Source organism: Capsaspora owczarzaki (genome assembly GCF_000151315.2).
Source record: "Capsaspora owczarzaki ATCC 30864 unplaced genomic scaffold supercont2.5, whole genome shotgun sequence".
NCBI lineage: Eukaryota > Filasterea > Ministeriida > Capsasporidae > Capsaspora > Capsaspora owczarzaki.
In genome coordinates this window covers 1,139,246-1,151,169 of record NW_011887296.1, presented here as the reverse complement: position 1 = coordinate 1,151,169, position 11,924 = coordinate 1,139,246, and the positions used below count along the sequence as shown (strand labels likewise).

Here is an 11,924-nt window from a genome sequence, read left to right as displayed (position 1 = left end):
CTATGAACATCGTTGTCTGAGTGTTCTGAAGTGACACTCGCGGGGTCGCAAGTTCCGAGCTTACGTGCTGCTGACTCGACAAAACCGTCCACAATGGAACAGTTCGCGCTTTGTTAGTTGTTGTTGTTGTTTCTGACAATCGTGCTTCTCTCTCTTCTCTTCAATTCTGTTAAGTTCGGCTGTCTTTCGGTCGGTCTTGGCTTGGTTTGGCTGTAACGTAGAGTAGGGTTGTGCTTTTACATGGACATGGAGGAGCCGAGGGGGGTGGGGTTGAGGGACCGCGAACGGTTGGTTCGGTTGCCTTCCTTATTTCCTTCCTTCCCTCCCCTCCGTCTGCGATTTGTCCCAATGCTGCCCTTTTTTTTCCTGCCTTGTGCTTGTTGTTGTTGTTGTTGTTGTGGTTTGTGGATTGACGTCTCGTTCTCGTTCGGTGTGCGTCGTCGTTTGTTCAATTGCATGATGCCGCGCTTTTTCGGATCATCGAATTTTCCCCCATTTTTTTCTTTTTCTTTGTTGTTTTTGGCGTTCATCTCGGTTAACAAAACGAGGTCACTTGTTCCATCCCCATCCCATTCCCTCCGTCTTTGTCTTCTTCGTCTTCTTCGTCTTCTTCGTCTTCTTTGTCTTATCCTTCAATTCACCAATTCTTCTTCTTCTTCTTCTTCTTCTTCTTTGACTTGTGCTGTTCAATCATCACAAATTTCAGAGGCGTTCATTTTTTTTTTTTTTTTTCCTTCCTTTCGTTGTTGTTTTCTCGTTCACTTTGCTTGCTCGGCTTTTCCCCCCATTTGTGTACTTTGGCTGCTTACCAAGTTCAACCTTTTCCTTTCTTTAGTTTTTTTTTTTTTGTTCAATCTTGTTGCATTGAACTCTTTTGCTTGTCATGACTCAGAAGAAGTTGCTAGAACAACACAAACAAAAAAAATACTGCCAGCTCAACGCGCTGTCATCGCTCGCTCTTTCTATTTGCCTCTCTCTCTCTATCTCTCTCTCCCCAGGCTTTTCAACACATGACTCAAAATTGCCTCGTCTCGATGATTCTTTTTTTTCTTTTTTTCCAAAGCACTGACATCATGAACTCATGACTAACTGATTGTGATCTCATCTCGTTCTTTGATGTCCTTTCCTGATCTACAGAGAGCGCAGACTCGTTCGTTCCTTTTCCACCATCATCTCCTCCAACTCTTCTCGTGTTCTTTGATGTCTCTTTTGTTTTGTTAATATCTTTTGTCCTTTTTATTCAATCCTGTCATAAAAACTCTCTCCTTTTTTTTTTTTTGTTTCAGTCCTTTTCTTTTGTTCTTCACTCTTTGTCGTGTCTTAGTTTTGCGTGTCTTAGTTGTCTCGATTTTCGGATCATCCCATCCCGTCTTTGCGCCTGTTTCGCATTTCAGACAACTCGCAAAACTCTCTCTAAAGCAAAAGGAACTCAAGTCACAAGCATCATTCCATGGCCATGGCGACGACGCGTTCGCTGCCTGCAAGCGCAAATCGCTCTGACGCAGAAGAGGAGGAAGGTATGTCCGCCAAGATTTGCACACAAAGCGAGCTCCCTTTCCCTTCTTTCTTTCCCCCCCCCCCGCACTTCCGACTTAACACTCAAAACTCACGGAATGCCTTTTTCATGAATTGTTCCAATCATCCAAACATTTCTGGGGGGGACCCTGGCTGTTCCGTGTGGTGTGAATGATGGCAGATTCGGATTCGTCCATTCTGTTCGAGTACTCGAGCGACCGCGAACCGCATCATCAGTCTCACCACCACCACCACCACCACCACCACCACTCGCAGCAGTCTCATCACTCTCATCGCACGTCCAGCATCATCGTGCCAGCACACCGCACGACGACGGGCCCCCTCATCGTCTGCAGCGTCTCACGCTACCAATCATCAAGAGCGTCCTGACCCCGGCCTATGCCGACCCGCTCTGCCGCCGGATGACCTGGGCTACCACAAGACCGCCGGATCAAAGTCCAACTCGAGCTGGCTGAGCGATGGCGACCAAGACGATGAAGACGACGACGATGACGACGATGACGACGATGAATCCGACGATGATGAAGCCAGCGTAGACTCAGAGTCCGACTCGTCCACCAATGCGCTGCGAAAACGAAACCGCAGGCAGGCATCGACGCCCATGGCCATCCCAGGATCGGTGGCGGCGTCCGGTGCGACCCCTCGCTCGGGCTTGACTCCCGAGGGCCTCGAGATGCACCGAGTGGCTGCCGCTTCCATGGCCGCGAGCTTTGGTTCCGACTCGCTCTCTTCTCCTGAGACGATCGTGTCTGGCACTTCTCCGCCGCGTCCAGTGCTGAGCTCCTCCTATGATGAAGAAATTCCACCCTTCAATGCTCACCACCGTAGCACGGGTGTCGTCAAAAATGGCACTGCTACTGCATTCGCGCCACCGCTGGCTTCCAGCCCACCCGTCGTCGTGCCCCCTAACCCTTCCGCCACAGCACCTTCCTCCATGGACCCGGTATCATATGAGCTGCGCCAGCAGAGCAACCTTCTGTTGGCCTCGCTGTTGGAAAACTTTTGCGAAATGCTGCAAAAGGACCCGGCGCGCAACCGTCAGCTGTTTTTCGTGATTTGCAAGCAGCTGGCGCGTATTGGACTTGTGGATAATCTATCCTTCATGGACGAAATGAGTGCCGTCCGTTCCACCTACAAGAAGGCCTTCCGAACGCTCATCTCGCAAGCCATCCAGGCGGTGGACACGGAAGAGGAGTTGCGTCGCACACGTTCGCTCGAATACCTGGCTGGTGGGGACGCGAGCGATCTCGCATCGAACGCTGGTGGCGACCACTCTGTTGGAAACCCTTCTGGCCCTCAAGGCGCTCTTGTCGTCCGGAACGCAAGCTCGCCCGGCCTGTTTTACTCGCCTGCCTTGGACGAAACCGCAAAGGGCCCCACTGGCGTCTTCAGCTCAAATCTAAGCGATACCGGGGCTGTCGAGTCGAGCATGTTTGCCAACTCGCGCTACCGTGATGACTTTGTCGAGTACAACCAGCTCGGACGAGGCGGGTTTGGCAAAGTTCACAAGGTCTTGAACAAATTCGACGGTCGATACTATGCCGTGAAAAAGATTCACCTCAAATCCACGCAGATCGATGTGTTTCGCAAAGTGTTTCGCGAAGTCAAGTCGTTGGCTCGGCTCGACCACCCCAATGTTGTCGGCTACAATTCTGCCTGGATTGAGTACTCGCAGGCTCCCAGCACCCTGCGTCAGCGTCTCGCCCGCTCGCAAAAAGGCCAACCGCCGCCGTTGACTGTCCGGAAGCTGCTTGCGGACACACCAGACAACCGTGCGCCCACAACCACCAACGTCGGTCGCAGCACTGCGCCCTCGCGCCTGACTTCCGGACTGGCTGCTGCTGCTGCTGCTGCTGCTAATGCTGCTGCCCGTGACGGTAATTCGGGCCATCCGCGCCCAAGCACGAGTGCGTTGCTCGCTTCACAACCCCCTCACATTGCGGCAACCCTGCGCTCGGAGGGCTTGCTTACGGATCCCGCATTGCAATCTGACATTGTCTCGTTTTTCGTCGGCAACTCGTCAAGTCAGCCAACGTCGGCCGACTCGACTGCTTCTGATGACATTGTCTTTGCCTCATCGAATGCCCAGACGCCCGAGCGGAGAGCCTCGTTCGGGACAATGTCCTCCCCGCTCGCGCAAAGTGCCTTGAAGACACGGGCGGAAACCATCATGTACTCGCGCACCACCGTCACCGAGGTCCACAGCTCGAGCATTGATTCCGAGGTCACTGAAGACGACTACGACTCGTTCGACGGCAGCGAGTCCTACGATGGTGATATTGACGCGAACATGGGGCCCAGCACTGGCGACATTACCTCCGATGAAACACCCACCCAAGATCAAGACGACCAAGAGGACCTTGACGAGCTTCACTCGCATCTCGATCGGTTGACCAAAAACTCCTTCCCCCATCCCCACCCAAAGCACAATCCCGGCCATCCACCAATGCGGCACGCTGGTCCTCATTCAAACAAGCTTGGCTCAGCCGCCGTCGCCGCTCCCACCAAGGGACGCGATAGCGAAGAGTTACCCGCAAATCCGCTGCTACAAATGCGCCTGACCCTCTTCATCCAAATGCAACTGTGCGAGTACACGCTTCGTGACTGGCTTAAGGCTCGTAACGCTCGTTTTGCCAACATGGCCCAGTCCAATGTCTCGTCTCCCAACGTGGCAACCCAGCAGCCGCCAGCATTCCCGTTGTCTGCTACCTCCGTCAGCAACACCAGCCCCATCAATCCGTACTCTGTGATTGATCCAAAGCAAAACATGAACTTTTTCCGCCAAACCTTGCTGGGCGTTGCGTACATCCACTCGCAAGGCATTGTGCACCGCGATCTCAAGCCCAGCAACCTGTTTTTGTTGGATTCGGCATCTCAGGTCAAGATTGGCGACTTTGGGCTTGCGGCCGACATTGCTTTCGAGGATACAGCAACGTCCACGGACGAGCAGAGCACAGATGGCACCAGCCCCTCGTCGTCATTAGCAGTGACGCCGCAGCCGAATGCAACTGTGCCGTCGCCCTTGTCACCTCCCGCGGCTGTGGCTGTGGCTGTGGATGGCGCTCCTTCTAGTGGTGCTGCGGGATCCGCTGCTCCGTTGAGCGCTGCGTCTGCTTTGGTAGCGGCGCGCAATCGCCGCGCTGGGGGACAGAACGGGCTAAACCGCGCCTCCATCACCTCCCTGGACGCGACTGCGCATTCCCTTCTCGAAAGCGAGACCTCTGGCCTCACTTCGGGTGTCGGCACTGTGACGTACGCTGCTCCCGAGCAACTGAACGGAAACAACTACGACTACCAAGCCGATATTTACAGCTTGGGCATCATCTTCTTTGAGCTTTTCTGTCCGTTCGCAACAGACATGGAGCGAGCGATTGCGCTGCGTGACTTGCGCAAGGGCATTTTGCCCAAACGCATGTTGACAGACTACCCCAAGGAAGCTGCGTTTGTGCTGTGGCTGACCGCGGAGAACCCCGCAAACCGACCCGATGCCGCCCAGATTCTCGAGTTTGGTCTCCTCGTTGCCGACGACGCGTCGAGCGACCATCATGCTTCCGTGCCGCCAGCTACCGATGTAGCCTCTGCCGCCGGAGCTGGTCCGCTATCTACGGCCGCCAACCGCCTCATTCCCGTGGAAGAATTCGTGCGGGCTGTGTCAGAGCGAGATGACGAGATTGCTGCGCTTCGCAAGCAGCTCGCTGAGCAGAATGAGCTGATTCAACGACTCATGTCTGGGAAGCAACCTCAGTGAACGACGCATTTTGTTTTCTTGCTGGGTAGAAAAACTAGACGACGTTGATAAAACATTTCAAACATGCACAAAACAAACCAGATTTTTTAGCTTTGAATAAAACATTACTACATGACAAACAACAACAACAATGATCACACAACAACAACAAAAACAAACACAACAATGCAGACGTCTGTTAATTCAGGGAGCGCAGGTTGCTGCGCGCAAGCTCATTCTTGGGATTGAGTTGGAGCGCCTTCAGGAAGTCTGCGCGTCGTTGGTGCACCGGCACGCCCGCCGCGGCACCGTACGCTCCTCTGTTGACATACGCATCATCATCATTGGGATTCAGGCGCACTGCGTCGCACGCGATCGTGTACGCCAAAGCCTTGTTCCCTGCCTTGGCATGGTAGAATGACAGCGTAACCAGATGCCCAGAGGTGGCGGGATGGAACTGGAAGGCGCCTGCAAACCAGGCGATGGCCTCCGGGTAGCGCTGAGCGTCGGCCATGATCGTTCCCTGCTTCCTGTACGCCCAGTTGCGCGTCATGCCGATAAACTTGAGCTGCTCGGCCGTCGGTTTGCACAGCAGTGCGCGATCAAGGTCCTGGAGCGCCATGGTGACTTCATGCCGCTTAATGTGCCAACGGGCGCGCAAGCGGAGGGCCCATTCTGGAGTGGGAGACAGACTGATGGCACGATCGAGCAGGTCCTTTCGCAAGTCGCCGCTATTCGCCACACTTTCCAGCTTGTAGCAGACATTGCAAATGTCGGTGTATGTTTGGCTGTTGAGACTGGAACTTGTCGGACTGGTGGCCGAGCTTGCAGCAGGAGGGGCAAGATCCGTGGTCAACTGCTTGGTGGTGAGTGCTTTGATGGCCTCGTTTTGCGCTTCATTCGCCTCTGCTCCACGACCCAGAGCCCTGAGCGCCAGCACACGCATGATCAACTCTGCCCTGTTGGTGGGATCAATCTCCAGCGCGCGCTTGGTCGCGGCCTCGCACTTTTGCCAGGCGCTCTTGGCGTTGCTCTGCTTGTTGGGCATCGAAGCGTACGCAGTAGCAAGCGCAGAATAGGCGCGCGAGTAGTCGCTGTCCACCTTGATGGCGTTCGAGCTCACGCTCACAGCCTCATCGTACGAGGAATCGTCAATCAGGCCAAACGCTTTGTCAATCATGATGATTGGGTCTTTGATGGCGTCGCCCTTCTCGAGCGACTTTTGGATTTGATTGATCGTGTTGGTAAACTTGGTCTCGTTTTCCTGGATGAATTCTTTGACGGCTCCCTCCGACTTGGCGACGGCATCTTGCGTATGGTCGTCCGAGTGGGCCTCAACCGCAATCACGGCGAGGTTGAGCAGAGAGAAAAACGTCACCCACTGAGCGCGCGCACCATCCATGGCGTGCGAGTCATAGTTGGTGTTCTTCTTCCAAACGGCCATGCGTTGGCAAAAGCGATCGACAATCGAATCTTGCCAGATCGCCAACGGACCGTGCACACGCAGACGCATTTGCGAACTGATCTGCTCGCGTGCCAGTCGTAGCGCGGCCAGGCCGGCGACAACGTCCGCTGCAGCAGCACCCGGAGCTTGAAGCGGCGGGGGCAGTTGGGAAATATGCTTGGAGAGATCGGACGTGTTGAGAACAAAGCGAACCGAACCTTGCTTGCCTTGGCGGGCAGTGCGGCCAAACGCCTGAGCTTGGACGCGCTCGTTGAGAGGGAAGAAGGTGAGAATGACGTGCGTGCCTCCGTTCGCCTCGGCACGCTTCCACGTGCGAATGTCGGTGCCGCGACCCGCCATGTTGGTGGCCAGCGTGATGACGCCCTCCTTGCCAGCGCGAGACACGACAGCTTCCTCCTCCTCGGCTTGCACACCGTTCAAGAGTTGGAACTGGATGGGAAGGGCGCCTTCAGAGTCTTGTGCAGCCAAAAGTCCCGACGTCAACGAGTTGCAGCTCTTGTGGAACTCGTTGCAATCGGCAATGCTCCGGAAGAGAATGAGAACGGGCCGTCCCACCTTGGCCTGTTGCAGCATCTCTGCTTGAATCGAGTCAAACCACTCGACACGGCCGCCTGTGATGACTGGTGACCGCACATCGAGTTTGCCCATGGTGTGGACAGGGACGTCGAACGTGTCGAGATCATAGAAGGCCAGCAGCTCTTTGCGCTCAGTCTCGTCACCCAAAGTGCCGCTCAACCCGAGAATGCGCGTGTACTTGTTGAACAGCGTGATGTGCGACAGGTGACAGCCCATGAGCCGATCCAACGACGGCCTCAGGCCCTCTCTGAGCTCGAGCAGCTGATGCAAACTGGCCATGTGGAACATGTTTTCGTGAATCTCGCCAGTGTGCTCGAAATCCACAATCTTGATCCCCTCTGGCACAACAATGTAGTCTCTGGCTCGCTGCAAGTGGCGGGCGCGCACAGCCGACCGAGCCCAATACGGCAGCTGGCTCTGAACAAACTCCTTGATGAAATCACTGCACTGCTTGAAGGGCTTGGACTGCAGCACGGTCGCCGTCATGTCCGCAGCAGACGGTGGCGGCGAGGCCTGGCTGAGCTGGAGGAGAATGGGGTAGATCCACTGCACGCGGTAAAAGAGCTCGGATTGATAAATGATGCGAGTCGAAAAGCTCGCGCGATCGATGAGCATCGAGTCGACCTCGTCCACAATCGCAATGCCGTAAGGGCGCGGGGTGCGGACTGTTTCAAAGTCGTACGAGTCCATCAGCTGCGCGTGTTCAAAATGGAAGGCATCGCCGTACACAATCTCGGCGGCATAGTTTTGCTGGTGGGTGGGGTTTTTGTCGGTATTGTGCGTCACTTTGAGGTCAAACAGGTGGAAGAATCCTGCCATCTCCTTTGCGTCGCGGCGAGCGAGCGAGACTGACGACGTGACAATGTCGACGGGATGCCCGCGCATGGCCATTGTCGCAGCAAGCATGGAAACCACCACGCTCTTGCCTTGGCCCGTTTTGACTTGTCCAAGGCGTCCCTTGCGCGGCGTGGCGAGCAAGCTCAGCACAACCAGCATCTGCGTATTGTACGGCCGGTAGCCCTTGTGGATGCGAATGGCTTCGCGAATCAGCACCAACGAAGTGAGGTCAAAGCGCGTGGCCAGATCGGGTGCCAGTCCGGCGCCTCCCCGGCCCGTCCCATCGGCGTGCGCAATAGCAGCTCGATGCGCGCGGATGGCTGCTCGCAGGCGCGCCTCATCCCACTCGTGCACTGCATCTCTCATGTACTGCGCCTTGATGAGACGGAACTGGTCGACAATCACCTTGAACTCGGCGGCTGGCAAGGTGACCATCTGCTGCTCGAATTCCTCGATAACCTGCTCCAGCGATTTCTCGGGGAAGCGCAGCTCGTACAGATGGATTCGGAGCTTTGCGACACGCTGCGCAAACTCCAAGAGGGACTCTGGGGCCGCCATCGACTCTTCTGCGCCTTTGGTAATGGCCTCCGTGGTGAGAGACACGCCGCCGCGGGTGACGTCCTCCAAGGGGAGGAAATCAGCCAGCCAGTGGCGCAAGGAGCTGTCGTAGCCAGCCCGTGGTTGCTGGTGGGCCGTTGTTGCAGCTTCGGCTGGAGCGGCCGCGGACTGCCCGTTGGCAAGCAGCGTGGCCGCACGTCGAGACTGCCTGGCAGCAGCAGCAACAGCCGACAACACGACACTCACGTGCTGCTGCCCTTGCAACTTGTCAACGAGTTGATCAACCAAGGCCATGCACATGCGCGCAGTAGAGTCGCCACTCCAGAACATGCTCGCCGCCCCGACAAACGCAATCCAAAGCTCAGCAGACCAGGGAGCAGGCTTGGCCTGCAGGGCAAAGCGGATGAGCTCGTTGTCCGCGAGGGCTGGGGACTCTGACACGGCCGTCGTCATGGGAATGTCAAGGCCGCAAAGCTTTGCAAGCTTGCCCAAAACAGCCTGATCGCTTGACGGATAGAGCGCGGGGAGATGGCGCAAGTACGCACCGGCTTGGCGGTGTGCGACAATCTCACGGCCAAGGAAGCGGTTGTTCGACGACGAATCTCCAGCAACCAGCCAGCCCAGGCGAAGGAGGATGCCATCCGGGGCAGCGGTGGTCGCAGCATGCTGGACAGCCAGCTGAACCAACTCCGCAGCGCAGGACTGTTGCGCCTTCCATTGGCGCAAAAACTCGGTGAAAATCGCCTGCATTCCCGCCAGTTCGGCCGCGTTGGACTGTTGTCGAGCCGTTGAAAGCGTGTCAAAGAAGACGGAAACGCTCTTGGTCGGCAGAGTGCCTTCCAAAAGTGTCTTGGCATGGCGTTTCAAAACGGGAACGATGGCGGCAGTGCGTGCAAGACGCTGGTCTGGCAGCAGAGTGCGCATGGAATTGGCCAACATGACGGCAAAGACTGCATCCAGCGCCCTGCCGCCGTCAGTGCTCGTCGCTGCGACGGTTCGTTGGGAAATGATGTAGTCGCACACCGTCGCCAGAGCTTCAAGGGTGGACGCACTGGTCGGGTTGACGAGGGCAAACCAGTCGGCGGCGTGCTCGACCGTTTGCGAGCAAACGTCCTGACTGAAGATGGACACGTCAATCGTTTTCGAATGCAGATGACGGTACTTTAGTTCAACGTTGACGAGCGGTGCGACGGCAGCATCGGTCGGAGGCGGGACTGCGGCTGCCGCGCGGATGAGGGCGTCAAGCTCGGCTGGCGCAAGCAAGGCATCTTCTTTGCGCGTACGAAGGTTTTGAAGCACCTGCTTTGCTTCGGGCCAGTCGGGGCTTGGGCCAGCAGCATCGATTTGGCGCGCGTACGCCGCGAGTACAGATCCCTCCCACACGGCGATGGGGTGGTGCAGTTGCATGGCAAGCGCAACAGCCAACTTGTGCACGAGCTGCCAGTCGGGAAACACCGTTTTGGACTTGAAGATTTCGAGCAAGAATGGTCGTTGCTCTTTGCGTTGCTCGGCGCTCGAGGCCAGCTGCTCCAAGGTGATGAGATCTGCGGAAGAGGGCGTTCCTTTGATCATGGCAGCGAGTTGCGTGGGATGCGTAGCGCCCAAGCGTGCGATTGTCTCGATGCCGCGCAGGAGGACTGGAAGGCGTCGACGACCGCGCGCGCTCCAGCATGCGTGCCACACTCGGCTGGCGTCGGAAGACCCGAGCACGTAGAGACTAATGTAATCCAACAGCACGCATTCCAACGAACCAGTGTGGAGGAGAGAATCGCCGCCATCGTTGGCAAACTCGCCCAACGCCAACCCTCCGGCTGCAGCGGCAGCAGTGGCTGCAGCGGGCGATGGCTGGCCTTTGATCTTTTTAATCGCCAGTAGGATTCGCTTTCGCTGGGCAAGCAAAAGCTCAATCGACTTGATCGGATCAGTGCTGTAGTGCACGTCGTTGGCAGCCATCTGAACGAGCGCCGCCAACTCCTGGAAGCTCTGGTGCAGATTCAGCGCTTGCCTGTGCAGCAGCAGTCCAATGCGGCCCCATGCGTGCTCCCACTCTCGTACTTCCTCCCACATCAGCTCGCCCGAGGACACAGCCTTGGCAACGGCGCTGGCAAGACTCGCGATGGCCGTCGCGCTCGAGGACGGGCATGGGCTCGCGTCATGCGACAGCGCCCAGAGAAGCATGATGGATGTCGTGGTCAACACACGATAACGCACTGGCTCTTGCAGGGTTTTGCCTTTCAAGTTGGGCGAAATGGTCCACACGCTCAGAGCGAAACTGCAGAATGCATCAAATTCTGCCGTTGGCAAGGAGTGGTGCAATGCCTGCGAGTGGGCAATGGCCGAGTAGCCAGACAGCGCCCGGCAAATGCCAATAGCAGCGTCCACCTCCTCTGCGTGGACGGCAGTGGAAGCGACAGCTGAGGACAGCACAGAGCCGATCGAAGCCTCCGGAGCAGCAGCAGCAGCAGCAGCAGCGACCCCCGGTTGGAGGCCGTCGCAAGCAGAGATCGCGGCAGTGGCTTCCGTACGCAGCTGAAGCAGGTACACCAGCAGGGCAGCGTGGGTCAGCGGGGACGACGGGGCAAAGGAGAGCAGCAAATTGCTCGGACGCGACCCACCGCCACCGCTTGCAATGGGCGTGACGGTCGCGCGGACCTCGGCAGCGGCAGCGAGTGGCACTGGCTCGCGCGTTGTGTGCGCTGCATCGCCTTCCTCCTGCTGCTGTGGATGGGCTGCTGGGTCGCGATGGACGTGATCTTGGAACGAGGGATTGCTCGTCGCGTCGTCGCTGTTGTTGGCGTCGTCGTCTGACCCGCCCGCACCGCCGCCGCCGCCAAAGTGCTCTTCCTGCGACATTGCGGTGATGATGAGAATTCCTGTTGTTTGTTGTTGTTTGTTTGTTGTTGTTTGTTTCTGTGTTTTTTGACAGCAAAAAACAGAACAGAAATCAATGATGAGAAAAAAATGCATTCAATAAAAAATAAAAAAAATCCCAAAAACCTAATTGCGCGTGGGCACAAAAAAGACAAAAATGGAGGGATTGTCAAACAAACAACGCAAAACACAACGATTTTGTATTACTGTACATTGAACAACTGAAGACGAATGGAAGATGACTGAGTTGAGCTCGATTTGGATGGATAAAGTCAAATGCGTGTTGGAGATCAGGTTTGTGAAGAGAGCTTGCATCGACGGCGATCAGCTGAATTGGACGAGTTGTGCTCGCGT

General features: G+C 56.3%; 2 protein-coding genes across 2 annotated transcripts; one reads left to right on the top strand and one right to left on the bottom strand.

Annotated features, from left to right (window-relative positions):
* Positions 1-1,137: 1,137 nt before the first annotated feature.
* On the top strand, positions 1,138-5,403 carry CAOG_03792 (eukaryotic translation initiation factor 2-alpha kinase 1). Its single transcript, XM_004363463.2, has 2 exons — positions 1,138-1,517; positions 1,697-5,403. Exon 2 carries the CDS (start codon positions 2,138-2,140, stop codon positions 5,282-5,284), a length of 3,147 nt encoding a protein of 1,048 aa, XP_004363520.2. The 5' UTR covers positions 1,138-1,517; positions 1,697-2,137; the 3' UTR covers positions 5,285-5,403.
* On the bottom strand, positions 5,349-11,818 carry CAOG_03791 (hypothetical protein). The gene is made up of 2 exons (XM_004363462.2): positions 11,783-11,818; positions 5,349-11,609 (listed from the first exon to the last, which is right to left on the bottom strand). The coding sequence occupies exon 2, from the start codon at positions 11,550-11,552 to the stop codon at positions 5,463-5,465; it is 6,090 nt and encodes a 2,029-aa protein (XP_004363519.2). The 5' UTR covers positions 11,553-11,609; positions 11,783-11,818; the 3' UTR covers positions 5,349-5,462.
* Between the last annotated feature and the right edge of the window lie 106 nt (positions 11,819-11,924).

Excerpts from the sequence above, each read along its gene's own strand:
- CAOG_03792 (XM_004363463.2), top strand. The coding sequence starts at position 2,138 with ATGGCCATCCCAGGATCGGTGGCGGCGTCCGGTGCGACCCCTCGCTCG.
- CAOG_03791 (XM_004363462.2), bottom strand. The coding sequence starts at position 11,552 with ATGTCGCAGGAAGAGCACTTTGGCGGCGGCGGCGGTGCGGGCGGGTCA.